The sequence below is a fragment of the Amphibalanus amphitrite genome, unplaced genomic scaffold (assembly GCF_019059575.1).
Source record: "Amphibalanus amphitrite isolate SeventyFive unplaced genomic scaffold, NRLGWU_Aamphi_draft 000037F_arrow, whole genome shotgun sequence".
NCBI classification, from domain to species: domain Eukaryota; kingdom Metazoa; phylum Arthropoda; class Thecostraca; order Balanomorpha; family Balanidae; genus Amphibalanus; species Amphibalanus amphitrite.
Window position 1 is genome coordinate 991330 of NW_024881533.1, and position 20265 is coordinate 1011594.

General features: G+C 48.7%; 1 protein-coding gene across 2 annotated transcripts; it reads left to right on the top strand.

Moving 5' to 3' along the window:
* Window positions 1–13584: 13584 nt before the first annotated feature.
* On the top strand, window positions 13585–19643 carry LOC122372722 (uncharacterized transmembrane protein DDB_G0289901-like). 2 transcript variants are annotated; one of them, XM_043350260.1, is made up of 3 exons: window positions 13685–13788; window positions 17024–17579; window positions 18639–19643. In XM_043350260.1, the coding sequence occupies exons 2-3, from the start codon at window positions 17025–17027 to the stop codon at window positions 19404–19406; spliced, it is 1323 nt and encodes a 440-aa protein (XP_043206195.1). In that variant the 5' UTR covers window positions 13685–13788; window position 17024; the 3' UTR covers window positions 19407–19643. The 2 variants fall into 2 exon arrangements, with proteins under 2 accessions (XP_043206187.1, XP_043206195.1); XM_043350252.1 differs by having other exon boundaries at window positions 13585–13788; window positions 17024–19643.
* The last annotated feature ends 622 nt before the right edge of the window (window positions 19644–20265 follow it).

The following is a 20265-nucleotide window of genomic DNA, read 5'->3' on the forward strand; positions in this document are numbered from 1 at the left end:
AAATACATTACGAGCCCCCCAGTCGAAAAGTTGGAGGGGCTCAGCCCCCGCTAGCCTCCCCCCCCCCCGGCTCCCGCGCCACTGTCATGTATCGATCACGTGACGCATTTATGGTCCATTGTACTCGTATATTTCGAAAACAATGTCGTCTGTGTCACTTGAGGTCATTTCCAGCTGAATTTACCGAAGGTCACTTTCAGGTCAGAAAAGGTCAAATTTTAAAAATGAAATTTTTCAACTAAAAGACACCTATCAGATGCAGTTTGAGCTCAGGAATACGTTGATGCCATTTATATTGCTGTACAATGTCAAAAACGTACTAATAAAAATGTTTTGAAAAATAAATAAATGTAAAATTATGACAATAATGCGAATAAATTGGCTGTTTTTGAAGATATTGGGCTAAAACTTGCTAGTGTAGTTCATCAGTGTGTGTTCTATCACATATATTCCGTTAAAAAATTGTAATTGCAAACATATTCTTTTCAAAATTTTCGAGACGTCATTTCCTGCCAAACTATGGTAGCTAGAAAGTTGAAATTTTGATATAAGGTGTCACATTGATGCCACTGAGGGTATCGCAAGTTTCGTGTTAATCCGTCAAACGGTGTAGAAGATATTGCCGAAAACCAGTCTTGCGTGGGTTAACCCTCGCCCGCATATGGGGGGGGGGGGGTAGTTGCCGCCCCCCAGGTAGTTTTTCTGCTCTGCACTCAACATTTTTGAAGCTAGAAGCCTGATTTTTCGTATAGCTGCTCCTCTATCCTTTCTTGAAGTCCATTGAAAAATTCAAGCTTCTGTGATTTTGGTTTCGGAGATATGACCTTGTTTTTCAGGTCATGTCATGACCCAAATGACCAATTCTCAACATCTTGCGTTAGCTATGGGCCTTGTGAGCTTTTGGCACCTTGATTTCGGCCTGTTTTGCCAGTCTTACCTCCCACCTATCTTGGGACATGTTGTTCGACGATGTACAGATGTCAAGGTCAGGGTCAAGGTCAACCTAGGTCATCTAAAATAATTGCGTTTTAGGCAAAATAAACTTACTTTTCGTGAAGATTTTTTTTACCGCATTTTTGGTACAAGCTTCTCAGATCATGATTTCATGTAATATGGACACATAAACAATCGGTGCACACATCAGTATACACACAGACACACACAGACATACAAACACATATCATTGACCTTGACCTAACTTGACCTGAAATGACCTCAGCAGCAAAAACCTGGTCGGATAGTGTGACAAAGAGGCTCTAGCTGGCTTGGCACCAGAAAACAGCATCGTCATCGGTATATGCTAAGCAGCGCACTTGATATCCAACTGTGACCCAAAACACTACAGCAACATTGTTTAGTTTGATTTACCTGACCTGGAAGGTCAATGACTGACCTGAGAAGGTAAAACTGGTTATCATTGGATTCGTCTCTTCCCAAAGAATCTTTTTGGTCTTTACCGCGAAGCTCTATCTCCAACAGGAACGAAATGGCGCGGGGGGTGGCAACCCCCCCCCCCCCATGTGCGTTCTAGGATGGGAAAATGGCATGTGCGGGCGAGGGTTAACCCGCGCCCCGTTGGGCTCTGCCGAGCAACGCGCCCCGTTGGGGGGGGCCATTTTGGCCCCCCCCCCCCTAAGATCTCGAGAACCACGCAACCTAGCGACAAGCGGCAAACGGTGTTGGATAGCCCTATCAGGGAACTACCTTGTGACCCAATTTTATTGACCTAGGTCAAACCGATGACGTCACAGGTCAGGTCAAAGGTCCAATTTTCACCGTTTACAGGCATTTCAAGAAATGCGTTGTAAAATCGAGTAGAATGCATTTCATTGAAAATCATCGATGGGGAAATGTTCTTCAAACACATATTTTGCTATTTGAGGTCACTGATACCAGGTCAGGTCACAGAGGTCAGGTCACTGGGGGTCACAATATGAAAGTGTCGTGTGATACATGTTTTATGGTCCATTTCACATGACAAATGCGATTATGTGGGTCAGACAGCCTTTGGGGCCAGCCTAGGTCACGTTTTGGTCAAGGTCAGGTCAAGGTCAGGTCAAGGTCAGGTCAAGGTCAGGTCAAGGTCAGGTCAAGGTCAGGTCAAGGTCAGGTCAAGGTCAGGTCAAATTAGGTCAAATTTTAAAGTTGATATTTTTGCATAAAATGGGTATCGAATCGATGCAGCTCGTCACGGGGAGTTCAATGGTGGTCTTTGTTTTGCCGTACGTGGTCTAGAATCGCTGAAAATTGAGTTCAAAAATTTGACGTCATCATTTTTGAACAGTTTTTTTCGCTATAACTTGGCCAAAAAACGAGATATCGATCTGAAATTTGGTATGTATATAGAAGAGCGCAGGGACTATCACATATATTCTGTTTTTTTCGAAATTCGGAAAAATTTTGGTTTTTTTTTAGTTTTTCTAAAAAAATCAATTTTTCAATTTTTGGGGTCAAAAACCCAAAATTTTGAAAATCCGTGATAGCAGTTTTGTAGCGCCGCTTTTTTCTACTAGACCATATAAAGAACTTTGAAATTGCTTGATAACTGTAGATTTGGTGAGCGTTTCAAGATTGCATGTTTTTTGCTCATTTTTGCTCGAACATGACCTCAGTTTGACCTCAATAACTCCTGACCTAAGGTGACCTAAGACTTGAAATTTTGCGTGAAGGTGTCAAATTGATGCCCGGGAAGGTACTGAAAATTTGTTTTCTTGCTATTCAGGAAAAACCACAGGGGGGGGCCAAAATGCCCCCCCCCAACGGGGCGAGGGTTCGCCAAACATTCAGTACCTTCGGTTGCATCAATTTGTCACCTTGTGTCAAAATATGAACTTCGTAGCTACCATAGGTCGGCCGGAAATTACGTCAGAGTGACGTCATATTCGGCCATTCGACCCAACACATTGAACCACGGCAATCACTCCAAAGAGCTCAGTTTCTTCTATCTTAGGGGGAGGGGCGACATCCGCCCCCCTTCCACTGGGCGTAGTACTCGCAAGTCGCAACTCTTCCACTGCGCGTGTTAAATTTTTCATATCAATTTTTCAGTACAAATGTGACATTGTACACCAATATTATTAGCACCATTGTGTTTCTGAGCTCAAACTGCATCCGATAGACATGTCTTTTGTTGAAAAATTTCAACTTTAAAATTTGACCTTTTTGACCTGGAAGTGGCTTGACCTAAGCTTAATTCAACTCAAAATGACTTTGAATGACATAAACGACATCTAATTCGAAATCTATGGCCTAAATGGACCATAAAACATGTGTCACGTGACCGATTTATGATATAAGATTTCCGTGACCTGTAATGACCTGACCTTGACCTGAAAATCACAGTACAACTTTGATACCCTCAAGATAACTAAAGCATCTGTTCAGGAGTGTGTAAACCAAAAATGAGCCAGATCTGACTCGTAAGACGGCAGCCAGAGCCAAAAATGTGAACAAGCCAAACATCGCTAGTTTTATTTTGACCTGACCTGTGACGTCATTGGTGATTCCGAGGTCAATGAAATAAATTAGGTTTCAATCGACAGTTTTTCCGGGGTTATCAGACGGCGTTTGAATTTTGACGATCGGCCCAGTAGTTTCGGAGGTAGGAGGGGGGAGGGGCTATGAATTGCCTCCCCCCTCCCCCCAGTAGAGCGCGTTATACGCAGACCCCAGTGAACCGCGGTTTAACTTTTTTGAAGGTGGGAGGGTCCCTTTAATTTGAACAGTGGTCACTTTCAGATCATCTGTTAACCCGCGCCCCAGTGCAGTGGCGGTCTCAGCCAATTTCGCTCTAGTGTGGGGGGGGGGGAGGCATATGTTACCACCCACCTCTAACTAAAAAACTAAGAGGGCTAGAAAGACGCGGTAAAAAGGAGTCCATAGCTCTCAATGCGTACGTTTGAAAGTATTTCTGTCATTTTTCATCTTAGAGTAATATTGGGGTCACTGGAGGTCATCAAAGGTCAAAATTTGCCAAATGACATTATATTTTTTTTCAGAAAACATGTATTTATCTCAGGAACTATGATAGCTAGAAAAACGCATGGAACGGCAATCGATAGCTTTTGAGCCCTTCTTTCGATATGGTCATCATCAGAATTGACCTCAGGTCAATGGTTTAGCCTCCAGAGGGCAAAAACTCCAAAAATAGCTGTTTTTACGTGTTTTTTACGTGTTAAAGTGTTTTTCGACAATAACTTTTGACTTGAAAATTCCAGGACATTTCTATTGCCAGAATCGTGTTCCTCTCGCCAATACGCGTCGAATGAACTATAATTTGGCCTTGAAAGGTCAACTTGAAAATTTGACCTCAGGTCAAGGTCATGACCTAACCGGAAAAGGTCATTTTGCATATCAGTCGATGCGTCTTGGCAAGACAAACACAATGAGACCATCCCCAGCGTTCTATGTATCTTTTTCCAATCGAGATTATTGGCCAAAATGTGTTTGTAGCCTCAAATGACCTCGGATGACCTTTCTAGAGGCTATCAGCAAAAAAGACACCTTAGTCGTCACGGGTGGTCCAAATCATTGTGATTCTGAAATGTTTGGACTGTTCCTATGCGTACACACGAATCTAGAGGCATTTTCATTTTTCTCCAATGACTTATAATGGTAAGGTCACGCCACTGGCTTGACCTTAGGTCACGGATATAAAAAAAAATCCGAGATATACCAATTATCGGCACCCATAACATCATGCAATCCACTAAGTTTAAAACCTTTCTGACAAACACTGCAGGCTGGACATGATTGCAAACTTTTTTAGGTTTGGTCAGTTAACTTGACCTGGTGACCTGACCTGACATGACCTGGGGTCAAAAATTTTACACATTGTCCAAAATTGATGTACAAAAAGCTACTCCAAGCGGCGCGGCGCTACGCGCCGCGGTTTTTTATTCACACGCAAAAAAACGCGACAGGGTGGTAACATATGCCCCCCCCCACTGGGGCGAAGGTTAATTCAACTGGTTCGTGATGTAAACATTTATTTTATCGCAGCCTATGCAAGCAATTTGAAGCTTAACCAGCCGTGGCTTGACGTCATTTGTTCCTTGTGCTTCAGCAAAAATTATGCGTGGCACCGCAGAAAAAGAAACAGAGTTGGGTGCAGGAATACATTATATAGACATTCAGGAGCATGTTAGCTACGCAAATGACCCGTTGTCAAACTAAATGTTGGTCGCTGCATGCATTGGTATTGCATTCAACTATAAATATTTGATCAGCGTCTTACTTACTTACTTCCTCGGCGGCAGCTTCGTGGACGAACGGGACCCGAAGCACCGCGCCCATGTCGTCTCAGCATCCCCCGTCCCGCTGATGTCAGCCAGCGTCCTCCTGGAGATGGTCCCACAAGCCAGCTGACACGCCAGCCTTCCAGTCGCTCCTGAGCGGCGAGAGCCTCGCGCCCATCCTCGCTCCAGCCCTCTTCCATGCATCCTTTCGACCTCCGTGCTTCCGTGGCTCTCGAGTTGATTGACCTCTCTGTGTCTTTGCATTAGCAGGTGTCTGACGTCAGAAGCTGAGAGAGTGATTCGACTACTCATTCCGCTTGCGCGCGCTGCCAGTCGATCAGCCGTCTCGTTCAGGTCGATGCCGGCGTGGCCGGGGCAGTAAACCCAGACCGTCTCGCCCCCAGCCATGACCCACCATTCAGGAGGAGACCAGCCGGCTTCCAGTCTACTCAGTAGCGACTGTGAGTCGGTAGCGATGACTAACAGGTCCGCGTCGCGTAGGAACTCCTGGGACTCGGTCAAACCGAGAGTCACAGCCTCCAGTTCGGCACGCATGCTTGAGAGGACGAGTCCGCAGGCACCGGATGAGCAACGGGTGTGCTCATCAGAGCGCAGGAAGGATCCCCAGCCTGTTCGGGCCGGTTCGCTGGTCACAGAGCCATCGGTAGCCAGAATTAGCGGTGTCTGATGCTGATCGACGAGCGATTCCAACAGAGATTCAAATTCCGCGTTCGCCACGCCTGGAGCCCAGTCACGACATGATCGACTCAATGAGTGCTTGCAGATGACAGTCCATCGGCTGGCGACGTCAGAAGGTGTCCGCATGAATTGAGGCCGGTCACGGAGCTGGTTCCTGCCGCGGAGTTCTCGCACGGTGTCGCAGGCCTGCCTCACCCACCCCGGTCTGGCGAGTCGGCGCAGAGGGGCCCTGCGAGTCAGCGACCTGACGGTGGCGCAGAGAGGATGAGATGTCTCTTCGCCGGCTCTTGCAACGGCGTAGACGCGCTGGACCTGGAGCTGCTCAGGAACCGAAGAGACGCCTAGCATGTAGCGCAAAGCCGTGCTTGACGTGTCGCGGGTGCATCCGGTGATGATGCGCAGGGCCGACGTCTGGACGCGATCCAACTTTTCCAATGTGGTGGGACAGGCGGCCACAACCTCTCCGCCGTATGAGAGCCGACTGAAGATAAGGGATCGATACAATGTGAACATGCGCTGCTGGTTTAAACCTTTCCTCTGTGCGGTTTTCAGGGCGCCGAGTGATCGCAAGCAACGGGCCGTGGTTTCCTCGACATGTTTGCTGAAGGTTAAACGCCTGTCCAGTGTGATGCCCAAATGGGTTATCGTCGCGTCAACACGAATGGGCTGACCTGGTGACCTGACCCAAGGTCACCCGGACCTGAAATTTTCAGGTCATATGTAAGAAGGCCAATAGGCTGTGCCAAATTTGGCGGCGCTGCGCGCCGCCGTTTTTGCGTTATCTTCGAAAAACCTAAGGGAGGGGTCGCATCGATCCTGCCAGGGCGAGGGTTTGTGACATCCAGGCATCTGTCCTGTCTCACGGTAAAGACAGTGGTGGTAAACTCTTGGTTTACTTTTAGTGACGTGCACGGTGCACGGGCAAAAATCCCAGTCGGCCGGTGTGACGCTCCTGCGCTTTGGGGATATCCATCGTCCAATCAGCACCCCCCCCCCCCACACACACACACAATTCAGCGGGCGGCCCGTTAGCATGGCAGCGTCAGCGTCAGCGACTGCAGCGTCTGCCTGACCCTGCTCCAAACAAACAACAGCCTGACGTGTGCCAGGCGCAGGTCCCTGGCCGGCTGCAATCGCATTCCTCCCCGGGAAGGAGCGCCAGTCTGGCACCCCTTGTAGTCCTAGTGTTGTTACCCCGTACCTTAAGGGGAAAAGGGTGGTGTTCAGGCGCGTCGCTGGCTGCTGGATTATAGCCCTCGCACTTATTGGGGGTTGAACAGGGGGACTCCCTCGTTTTTTTTTGCGAATAGACGGAATAAGCCAAATGGACACTGCTAAAAGGACGACCTCTGGACGATGACTAACACTTCCTGCGTAGGGGGGGGGGGGTGTGTGTTAAAACACCCCTTCTAAGTCGACTTCTGGGCCACTTACGGCACACGGTAGGTGACTTTCGAAAGAGCGTAAAAATAATGACATGTTTACCCCCGTTATTTTTCCGTCGGGTCAAAGGTCAGGTAAGCACAAGTCACTAGAGGTTAATGTTTACGTGAATAGATGATTTAGATGATACCCTGAGTGTACCAATCCTGTACATAGATTCTTCAGGTCAAGGCCAGGTCATCCCAGGTCACGAACATCTTATAGCATGCATCAGTCACGTGACGCATGTTTGATGGTCAATTTAGGCCATAGAATACGAAATCAGTGTTGTATGTGTCATTGGAGGTGATTTTCAACTGAATACAGCTAAGGTCAGGTCACTTCCATGTAAAAAATGTCAAAACTTGAAGTTGAAAATTTTCAGCAGAAAAAAAAGGTGCCTATTGTATGCAGTTTAACCCGCGCACCGACGGGGGTCTGCGCCAACTTCGCACCGACGGGGGGGGGGCGGATGACCGCCCCCCCTGAGATCTCGACTCTCGAGAACGAAGCAAGATAGCGACAAGCGGTAAACGGCATCGGATACGCACGGTCAAGATCTACAATTTTTACAAAGGTCATTTTCAGGTCAGGTCAAAGATGACGTCACAGGGATCGAAAAATTTAAAATGGCGGCGCTAGATATGGAGAGTTTTTCTTAAATAACTTTCGAATTAGTCAAGATAGGAACAAACTAAGGGCATCATCGTGATCCTCTCGTCAATCCGCATCGAATGATATATATGTTGACCTCGAAAGGTCAAGGTCAAAGGTTGACCTCAGGTCACGTGACCTCGAGGTCATCATGTATATCATTCGATGCGTCTTGACGAGCTGAACACAATGAGACCATCCACGCGGCTGTATCTTGTTCCTGTACGGAGTTATTGGCCAAAAACCTTTGGTGACCTTTGATGACGTCACATGACCTCACAGCTGCCCAACAGCAAAACAGACCTCAAGGTAGTGAAGGTTGATCGTATATGAAGTCATGTATGGTATATGGGGCCATTCCGACCCGTTTTAGTGGTAAAAATAGGGAGTTGATTTTTCCCCCATTGACTTATAATGGGGAGGTCGCGAAATTGACCTGACCTTAGGTCACCGATATCAAAATTCCGAGATTAACAAATTGTAGCTACTAATGACCTTATAACATCCTGCGACTTTCAAAGGCCTCCGACATCTACTGTAGCTCTGGCACGGTGACAAAGTTGCAAAAAAGTGACTTGAGGTTGGGTCATTCAAAGTGACCTGGTGACCTGACCTTAAAAAATAGGAGGTTCAAACTTGCACACCATGTGTAAAATTGATGAGGGAATAGTCGTACCAAATTTCGCGGCGCTACGCGCCGCGGTTTTCCCGCTATTCGCGAAAAACCTCAGGGGGGGCGGATATCCGCCCCCCGTCGGTGCGCGTGTTCAGCTCTGTGCGATGTCAAAAACGTACTGAAAAATGATTTAATAGATTTATAACGGTGAAATTTTGATTAAAATGCGTTTAGCTTGGCTATTGTTGAAGGTATCAGACTCTCTTTCTCTCTCTCCCTCCCCTCTCCTCTCTCTCTCTCTCTCTCTCTCTCTCTCTCTCTCTCTCTCTCTCTCTCTCTCTCTCTCTCTCTCTCTCTCTCTCTCGAGTAGATCATCGGTATGTGTTCTATCACATATATTCCATTTTTCGAAAATCCTAACCCTCACCGGCACAGTGCGTTTGGCCCCTAATGGAGCTAGAGCTAATAGGAAAAACCGAACGTGTTGCCCGTGATACGAGGAAACCGATGATATCCAATTTTAACCCTCGTCGGACCTATTGGTTTTCTACATACGCGGCGGCCGAGGGGGGTACGACCCCCCCCCCCTCGTCGTTTCGCTCCTGGTGGAGCTAGCGCGTCGCGAAAAAAAAAACGAGCGTGTGCGCCGTTACGAGACGTAGAGATTGATATCCAATTTTAAGGTCCTAGGTCAACCGGTGACCTCTGAGGTCAGGTCAAGTGCCCCAAGGCACGGTTCAGTTTTTGGTGAATAACTTCGCAAAAAACGGCCGCAGAGCCGCGATTTTGACAGCATCGTGTTCAGCTCGCTAAAGCGCGTCGAATGATATACTTTTTGTTTGGATAAGGTCAACTTAGGGTGTTGACCTCAAATCACGGTCAGGTCAGCGCCCACAGGTCACGAAGTTGGTCAAAGGAGGCCATGTTGCATATTATTCGATTCAGCAGTTCTTCCTGAGTCCATTGGTGGCTTTCTCGACTCGCTAACTCAATTTGATCGGGAGTTATTGACGAAAAACTAATATGACCTTGATGACGTCATGAATGACGTCACGCAAGGTCAACATTGCAAAAGTGACGCATCTAACCTTGCAAGGAGTGCATCAAATCACGATTCTGAATGCTTGAGCTTGTTGGAGATCGTTCCCGGCGCCAGAATAGAAGTTTTCATTTTTCCCCATTGACTTATAATGGTGAGGTCACGAAAATGACCTGACCTCATATGACCTTTAGGAAAAATCGGAGATAAACAAATTGTGAGACTCGTAATGGATACTAGATCCTGCCAGTTTCATTTCCCTGTGGCATCTCCTCTGGCAGTGAGGGCGTTACGAAGTTAAGACATCTGAAGACCGTGCAGAGGTTCACTTATGACGTCATAGGTCAGTGACCTGATCTGACCCAAAAATGCAGTTGGTGTCAAAAGATCCGGCTTGAATCAAATGTCAGGTATGCCAAGGTTCAGCTCTCTATCACCAGTGTGTTCGGAGCTATCGCGAAAAACCCTATGGGAGAGGGCGGCACCCGCCCCCCCCCCCCCCCCCTCGGCCGGCGAGATTAATACTAATCGTACTAACTTGGCCCACCTGAAAGGGTAGACTGGTTCATCCGGATGGGTAAAATGCGTCAATGCGTTGCAATTCATGGACTTTTGGCTACAGACACGTAATGAACACAATTACAGTTTTCATGAACCCATTATTTACCAATATATTTGCATTTTATTTCACAAAACAATACATCATGACCAATTTGGCTGTGAATATTTTGCTCGCTATAATTTGTCTCCATGGCTGCCAGTCTAGATTCCCCGGTATAAAAAGAAAACACACACATGTAACGACGTCATGAATGAGCTGTCGATTTGATAAAGGTAAGCTGCGACAGTTTTGGGATGGGTTGCATCTCTACCACACAAGCCAGCATATTCTTTTGACATTTGACTCTTGACTTTTTCATTTCAGGCCTCGCCCTGGCAGGGGGGGTCGATGCGACGCCCCTAAGGTTTTTCGAAGATAGCGTAAAAACGGCGGCATACAGCGCCGCCAAATTTGGCACAGCCTATGGGGCAACCTTTTTACATATGACCTGAAAATTTCAGATCCGGGTGACCTTGGTTCAGGTCACCAGGTCAGAAAAACCGGTACAAGGTCATGGTCAAATTTCAATTTTCTTTTTGCACCTGTCCAACTCACAGTTTTAGACTGATTTCCTTCAAACTTTTAGGATGTGCTAAGTTCACCGAGTTGTATAGCATATAGTTCGGGTTTTTTGATGTCACTGACCTGAGGTCAGTTACAGGTCATTACGTCATAATGTTAAGCCTATGGGAAATACTAAATTGGGAAAATACTGGAGATATCCGCTTCGTTCTATCACTTTTGTGCTTTGAAACCACAGTATGTAACAGCAGGTCACTTGGTGCTTCTTTGTTTGGTGTACTTATCCATGGGTCAGGTCAAATGAGGTCAACTGAGGTCAAATGACGTTTTTACCATTAACTTGGCACATAATGAAGCTAGAGCTTAAAAAAATGGTGTCATTGTGTTCCTGGTGACCAGCCGAATCGAATGTTATGCGATATCATGCAATTTGGTTAACTTGAACTTAATTAATTAATTAAAGTTTACTTAACCCGCGCCCCAGTGGCGGTCTCAGCCAACTTCGCCCTAGTGGGGGGGGGGGGGGGGGGCATATGTTACCACCCACCCATAACTCAAAAACTCAGAGGGCTAGAAAGACGCGGTAAAAAGCAGTCGATAGCTCTCGATGCGTACGTTTGAAAGTATTTCGGTCATTTTTCATCTTAGAGCAATATTGGGGTGACCAGAGGTCATCAAAGGTCATAATTTGCGAATTGTCATTGTATTTTTCAGAAAACATGTCATTATCTCAGGAAATATGATAGCTAGGAAAACGTTTGGAAAAACAATCGATAGCTTTTGAACTTTCTTTTTGATAAGGTCATCATCAAAAATGACCTCAGGTCAACGGTTTAGCCTCCAGAGGGCAGAAACTCCCAAAATGGCTGTTTTTGCGAAACAAGTTTTTCGACAATAGCTTTTGACTAAAAGAAGCCAGGACATTGCTGTTGCCAGAATCGTGTTCCTCTCGCCGAGACGCGTCGAATGAACTATAATTTGACCATGAAAGGTCAACTTGAAAATTTGACCTCAGGTCAAGGTCATGACCTGACCGGAAAAGGTCATGTTGCATATCAGTCGATGCGTCTCGGCAAGACAAACACAATGAGGCCAACCCCAGCGTTCTATCTTTTTTCAATCAAGAGTTATTGGCAAAAAACTGTTTGTAGCCTCAAATGACCTCGCATGACCTTTCTAGAGGCTATCAGCAAAAACTACACCTTGGTCGTCACGATTGGTCCAAATCATTGTGATCATTGTGATATTTGGACTGTTCCTATGCGTGCACACGGATCTAGAGGCATTTTCGTTTTTCTCCGTTGACTTATAATGGAAAAGTCACGCCACTTACCTGACCTTAGGTCACGGATATAAAAAATCCGAGATATACAAAATGTAGGCGCCCATAACATCATGCAATCCACCAAGTTTCAAATCTCTCTGACAAACACTACAGGCTGGACATGATTGCAAACTTTTTTAGGCTTGGTCAGTTAACTTGACCTGGTGACCTGACCTGACATGACCTGGGGTCAAAAATTTCACACGTTGTCCAAAATTGATGTGCAAAAAGTTACCCCAAGCGGCGCGGCGCTACGCGCCGCGGTTTTTTATTCACACGCAAAAAACGCGACAGGGTGGTAACATATGCCTCCCCCTCCACTGGGGCGAAGGTTAATAATTAAGAAAAACTTTAAGTACACTTAAGCAAGCTAAAAAGTATATCATCCGACGCGCCTTGACGTGCTGGGTTCACTGGTGCTTTTCTTTTTGTTCTATCTTAATCACATCAAAAGGTATAAGCGAAGAACTTTCGACCTGTTTTACGCGACATATTTACATTTATACCCCCCAAAACCCCCTAAATATTAACCTAGAGCAACTAAATTTGCACAGGGGTGAGAAATCTAGGGGACCCACTTACCTACCAAGTTTGGTGTTTCTAGGTGCCATAGGAGCCAATCGCGAGGGGGGTCGCATCGACCTCCCTGTCAAGCCGTGTTATGAAAAATGCCCTGCCAGGGGGAGGGTTAATCCCGGGTAGAATTTGCGTTAAAAGAGACTCCTCGTCATAACATTTCGCGTGGTACCACGTCCACACTCATTTTCCTGTGTGCTCTACTTCCGGAGTTTAGTTGGATATACATAGAAGAAAAACGCCTCGGGACACTAATGATTGGCTCCACCTTTCCGTCAACCCTGCCCAACTGGGCTCAACAATGCATAAAAAAATACCGACACATATAATTTATACCTTTTCGTAGTCATTTTCTCGACGCCCCTACAGTGGATCAAATCGTAGCTTGTTTGAATATAGGGAATGCCGAATGCCCTGGTGGCGCAGTTGGTTAAGGCGTCGGCCCGCGGTGCGGGTGGCTCTGGGTTCGATTCCCGGTGTCGCCCGTCCCGCGGGCGTCGTCCCCAGCTGTGTCACCGGGAGTGGGGTGGGCTCCCACGGTAGCTGTAGCCTAGGGGGGAGGGGTAAGGAAGAGGAGAAGCAGGAGCCTTCCTGTAATTGGGAGCATCAGCCTGTTGCAAGGATGACGAAAATAAATAAATAAAATGCATCACGAATGCACTACAAGACTGATAGTGTTGAACGACGGCTAGTGCTGATGAGGTCGATGATTTTATGTGCTGCAGGAGCAGAGACTGATGAGCGAAGTAAGCCAGCACCATAAACATAACTTGGTTCATTGAGATCGGTTTGATAGGGAAACACGGGCCCCTTGAGACATTTTTGTGAAGTCGTCATGGGTTAGCCATGCCACAAATAAAAACATTTCATACCTACTTTGACAGAAGTGAGTTTGTCAGAAATTTGACCGAGGTGTGGCGGGAGTTCCAATTCTGGCTTGGAAGCTCCTGGCCTTAGACGTCAGCGTCAAATACGTCATCATAACACTTACTAATGTCTGGTGGGTGGTATATAAACGGACTGGAGCAGCGACTATTGCAGCATACTCACAGGACTAGTGTGGTGTGTGCACCGTGGACACATCGCCACGAGCCTCAGGTACGACTCACGGTTGTGGTGGCATCAAACGTTCCTTCTTTCCATAGCCATGCGTTATAATGTAATGTAACGTAATAGCCGTTTTCACGACGGGCTATCTGGCAAATGCACGTAATTTGACTAGCTCTGCACCAAGTCTCTTTTACAACAAATATCTTCATATCATTAGTTTATTTCAGTGTTTTAATGGAAAGTAAGGTCTGATAATTTGAAAAGTGAGGCCGATAAGCATCCATGCAAACCAAACTGACCAATTCTAAGAAGCACAATAAACCTGATTTGACCAAATCTGCACCTAACCTGCACCAGATGTGTAACAGATGGCCGTCGTGAAAACGGCTAATAGCAATGTTCGAAACCTATGTAGTAGGTAGTGTATTACAGCATTGTTTTTCCACACTGCATTCTAACTAGCTGTACCTACGTTTTCCAAGTTTTATGTTATTTGTGAAATAAGAAAAGCAACTTAACCCTCGCCGGACCTATTGGTTTTCTACATACGCGCCGGCCGAGGGGGGGGGGGCGGGTACGACCCCCCCCCCTCGCCGTTTCGCCCCTGGTGGAGCTAGCGCGTCGCGAAAAAAACGAGCGTGTGCGCCGTTACGAGACGCAGAGATTGGTACCCGATTTTAAGGTCCTAGGTCAACCGGTGACCTCTGAGGTCAGGTCAAGTGCCCCAGGGTACGGTTCAGCTTTTGGTGAATAACTTCGCAAAAAACGGCCGCAGAGCCGCGATTTTGGCAGCATCGTGTTCGCCTCGCTCAGGCGCGTCGAATGATATACTTTTTGTTCGGGTCAGGTCAACTTAGGGTGTTGACCCCAGGTCAAGGTCAGGTCAGCACCCCCAGGTCACGAAGTTGGTCGAAAGAGGTCATGTCGCATATCATTAGATTCGGCAGGTCTCCCTGAGTTCATTGGTGGCTTTCTCGACTCGCTAGCTCAATTTGATCGGGAGTTATTGACGAAAAACTAATATGACCTTGATGACGTCATAAATGACGTCACGGAAGGTCAACATTGCAAAAGTGACGCATCTAACCTTGCAAGGAGTGCATTAAATCACGATTCTGTGTGCTTTAGATAGTTGGAGATCGTTCCCGGCGCCAGAATAGCAGTTTTCATTTTTCCCCATTGACTTATAATGGTGAGGTCACGAAAATGACCTGACCTCATATGACCTTTAGGAAAAATCCGAGATATACAAGTTGTGAGACTCATAATGGATACTAGATCCTGCAAGTTTCATTTCCCTGTGACATCTCCTCTGGCAGTGAGGGCGTTGCGAAGTTGCGACATCTGAAGACCGTGCAGAGGTTCACTTATGACGTCATAGGTCAGTGACCTGACCTGACCCAAAAATGCGGTTGGTGTCAAAAGATGCGGCTTGGATCAAAGGTCAGGTATGCCAAGTTTCAGCTCTCTATCGCCAGCGTGTTCGGAGCTATCGCGAAAAAACCCTATGGGGGGGGGGCGGCACCCGCCCCCCCCCCTCGGCCGGCGAGGGTTAACTCTGTTATAGTAACTTCATAGTAACAATCGTAGTTACACATAGTAACAACATACTGATACTCTTATTAACCTTCGCCCCAGTGGGGGGGGGGCATATGTTACCAGTTACCACCCTGTCGCGTTTTTTTCGTATAAATAAAAAACCGCGGCGCGTAGCGCCGCGCCGCTTGCGGTAGCTTTTGGTACATCAATTTTGGACAATGTGTGAAATTTTTGACCCCAGGTCATGTCAGGTCAGGTCACTAGGTCAAGTTAACTGACCAAGCCTAAAAAAGTTTGCAATCATGTCCAGCCTGCAGCGTTTGTCAGAGAGGTTTCAAACTTGGTGGATTACATGATGTTATGGGTGCCTACAATTTGTATATCTCGGATTTTTTATATCCGTGACCTAAGGTCAGGGCAGTGGCGTGACCTTTCCATTGTAAGTCAATGGAGAAAAACGAAAATGCCTCTAGATCCGTGTGTACGCATAGGAACAGTCCAAATATTTCAGGATAACAATGATTTGGACCACCCGTGACGACCAAGGTGTCTTTTTTGCTGATAGCCTCTTGAAAGGTCATCCGAGGTCATTTGAGGCTACAAACAGTTTTTTGTCAATAACTCTCGATTGGAAAGAGATAGAACGCTGGGGTTGGCCTCATTGTGTTTGTCTTGCCAAGACGCATCGACTGATATGCAACATGACCTTTTCCGGTCAGGTCATGACCTTGACCTGAGGTCAAATTTTGAAGTTGACCTTTCAAGGTCAAATTATAGTTCATTCGACGCGTCTCGGCGAGAGAAACACGATTCTGGCATTAGAAATGACCTAGCTTTTTTTAGTCAAAAGTTATTGTCGAAAAACACTTTTCTTAAAAAACAGCTATTTTTGGAGTTTTTGCCCTCTGGAGGCTAAACCGTTGACCTGAGGTCATTTTTGATAATGACCTTATCAAAAGAAGAGTCCAAAGGCTATCGATCGCTTTTCCCAGCGTTTTTCTAGCTATCATAGTTCCTGAGATAATGGCATGTTTTCTGAAAAATATAATGACAATTCGCAAATTTTGACCTTTGATGACCTCTGGTGACCCCAATATTGCTCTAAGATGAAAAATGACCTAAATACTTTCAAACGTACGCATCAAGAGCTATCGACTGCTTCTTACCGCGTCTTTCTAGCCCTCTTAGTTTTTGAGTTAGAGGTGGGTGGTAACATATGCCCCCCCCCCCCCCCCACTAGGGCGAAGTTGGTGGAGACCGCCACTGGGGCGCGGGTTAATTGCTTAAAGTTTCAAGGCGTCGATGTAGCTTTGACGAACATTCTAACTTCTCTGAGATTAGGTCACTTGACTTGACCTGGTAACCTGACCTTGAGCGACCTGGGTCTGAAATTTTTCATAACATGTGCGGAAACGATGCATGAACAGGTGCGAAAAGAATAGCGGTCCGGAGCGGTGCCGTTTTTTTTTTTGCGGAGCTGCCTGGCGCAGGTTAATAATCAAACTGCCATGAAAAATTGATTTAACTTCAGAGCAAGCCTTCGAAAGTTTTTTTCGAAGAGTATGTGCAGCAACCTTGACTTTCTTTAGCCTTCTACATAATTGGTGAATTAACATAAAAACGTAAATGAAAGCACTAAGCGTAATCGACACAGCTTTTGGAGCATCAGTGGACTTTCTCAACAATCAGCAACTATGGATCGGTCATCATGTCATAGTCAGTGACCTCATGTTTCCCTTTCCAGAATGATACGGACCGGCCTGCTGGTTGCTGCTGTCCTGGCCTGCGCTCTGGCGCGGCCAAGAGTGGCACAGTACGCTGAGCCGGATGCGGTTCCCGTTGCGATCGCCCCGGCCAGCGCCGCTCAGGGCACCTCGGGCGGCACGATCACCAAGAGCGAGACCAACCTTTCCGGTGGCGGCACAACGAGTGTCGTCCAGCAGGGCTCCAACACCGGCGGCCAGGCCAGCGGCGGCGGCTTCAACGTCGGCTCCGCCTCCACGAACGCGCAGAGCCTGCAGACGGCGCACGGCACCACCTCTACGTCCGACACTGACGCGCAGTCGGTGCAGGGCTCCAGCCCCACGTTCCAGGGGCTCCCCGGCGGAGCCGTTCCCTTCGGCCAGCCAGGCTTTCAGCCAGGTCTCTATCGCCTTGGTCAGCAGGGTTTTAATCCCAGCCTAGGCGTACCTGCATTCCCCGGCTTCCCATCCCCTCAGGCACAGGGAACATCGGGCAGTCAAATCACCAAAAGTGAGACTGTCAACCCCTTCGGCGGAACCATGAACGTCGTCCAGCAGGGCTCCAACACTGGTGGCCAGGCCAGCGGCGGTGGCTTTAACGTCGGCAGGGCCTCCAGCGACAGCCAGAGCCAGCAGACTCCGTTCGGCACCAGCACCACGTCCAACACGGACGCGCAGTCGGTACAGGGCGGCGGGCCCGCGTTCCCTGGCGGCCCTGGATTCACTGGTGGTTTCCCGGCTGGGCTCCAGTACCCAGGCCAGCTGGGCGGATGTAACCCTGCTGCTCTGCAACAGCCAGGACAAGCTGGCCTGGCCGTCCCCATCCAAGGCTTTGTTAACCCTCAAGCACAGGGAACATCTGGCAGCCAGATCACCAAGAGTGAAACCGTGAATCCCCTCGGAGGCACTACCAACGTCGTTCAGCAGGGCTCTAGCACCGGCGGATCGGCGAGTGGTGGTGGTTTCAACGTCGGCTCTGCGTCCAGTGACAGCCAAAGCCTGCAAACAGCTGAGGGTACAAGCACCAAGTCTGACACTGACGCACAGTCGGTCCAGGGTTCCGGCCCCGCAGGCGTTGGCGGTTTCCCGGCCGGTTTGCAATACCCAGGCCAGCCGGGGGGCTGCAACTATGCTGCCCTGCAACAACCAGGACAGGCTGGCTTTGGCGTGGTGCCTTTCCCCGGCGGGTTTGGAAATCCTCAAGCCCAAGGAACATCTGGCAGCCAGATCACCAAGAGTGAGACCGTGATCCCCGGAGGGGGCACTACTAATGTCGTCCAGCAGGGCTCCAACACCGGCGGATCGGCAAGCGGTGGTGGTTTCAACGTCGGCTCTGCGTCCAGTGACAGCCAAAGTCTGCAGACAGCTGAGGGCACCAGCAGCACGTCGAACACGGACGCACAGTCGGCCCAGGGTGGCGGTCCCGTATTCCCTGGTCGATTTGCATTCCCCAGTGGATTTTCGGCTCCCCTGCAGCACCCAGGACAGGCTGGCTTTGGCGTGGTGCCTTTCCCCGGCGGCTTTGGAAATCCCCAAGCCCAGGGAACATCTGGCAGCCAGATCACCAAGACCGAGACCGTGATCCCCGGAGGGGGCACTACTAATGTCGTCCAGCAGGGCTCCAACACCGGCGGATCGGCGAGCGGCGGTGGCTTTAACGTCGGCAGGGCTTCCAGTGGCAGCCAGAGCCAGCAGACTCAGTTCGGCACCAGCACTACGTCCGACACTGACGCGCAGTCTGTCCAAGGCTCCAGTCCCGGATTCCATGGGTTCAATGCCGGTCTGCAGTTCCCCCACGGCCAAGGCCACGGAGCCATCACACCGAGCCAATACGGCAATGCTGGCCATCTCCAAGGCTTCCAAGGTTTCCACGGCTTCAATCCGAATGCCCAGGGAACCTCCGGCAGTCAGCTCGTGAAGAGTGAGACTGTGAACCAGTTCGGTGGTACCGAGCAGGTCAACAAGCTGACGTCGGGCACTGGCGGCTCGGCCTCCGGCGGCGGCTTCAACGTCGGCTCTGCCTCTGGTGACACCCAGAGTCTGCTGACGCCGCACGGCACCAGCACGTCCTCCAACACGGACGCCCAGTCGGCGCAGGGCGCCGGCCCCACCTTCCACGGTGGGTTCGGGTTCCAGGGCCTGCCGTTCGCCGGATTCGGAAGCGCCACGGGCCGGGCCGACAGCGGTCTGACCTCGGCCAAGACAACGGGTGCCGACGGCAGCCACAGCACCGTCACCCAGCTGGGCTCCTCGGCCGGCGGCAGCGCCAGTGACGGCGGCACCAACGTCAGCAAATCCTCCGGCAGGACGTCCAGCGTCACCACCGGCGCCGGCACCGAGACCCAGTCGCATGTCGACTCCGAGTCGGTCCAGACTGGCCGCTAAACTGCCAGCCACCCCAACCCACAGGCAGTGTAAGGCATCATCAGGCTCCACTAGATCCCGGCGGAAGTGTGGACAACTTGAAGTGTGGATGTGTGCTTGGCTTAGGCATTGAAGTGTCACCACGCTTGGTGGATTGATTGGGCCGTATAATGATGATACTTTCATACATATGCGTGATATTCCGGAAGTTTTGTTGCTGTTAACGTCGGCAGTAAAATACATTGAAGGAAAACGAAACTTTGTCTGTATTAGTTAGCATATTTGCGCTAATTCAACATTGCAAAGTCCACCCACGCCATTTGTAGTGTAATTGGTTGAAATAATCCGGAGAAAAAAAGTAGGTAAGTGAAATTCGCTGGATAAAGCAGCCCTTTCAACTGATTAGGCATTGTTAATCACCATGACGATCAAATTTCACGCTTTGCATATAATAAGAAAGAAGCGCCTTTGGTTGTACCTAAACGAATCCCAGGCGTTCATGGTGTGTCAGAAGTGGAAATAGCCATACGGCCTTAGTTCTCCAGCCTTGTCAATAGATGGCAGTAGGGTAAGGTGCCTAATTAGCGACCCCCTTAACCTGGCAGTTGCTGGGGTATTTCGCCACCCGCTGTTTGCTGGGGGGGGGGGGCGTTAAACGCCCCCACCCGATAACTCGAGAACCAATAGGCGCAGCGAAACGCACGAGGCGGCAAACGAAAGAACGCGACGATACGCTTCAGATGAACACTTTAACCCGCGCCCCACTGGGAGGGGGAGGGGCTATTCATAGCCCCCCCCCTCCCGTTTTTATCTGCAATAACTTCCAAACCACTTGACGTATCGAGTATCGACGCCAAACTTGCAGTACCTTCGGCCGCAT

Coding starts and splice junctions, on each gene's coding strand:
- LOC122372722 (XM_043350252.1), top strand. CDS start 17,025: ATGATACGGACCGGCCTGCTGGTTGCTGCTGTCCTGGCCTGCGCTCTG.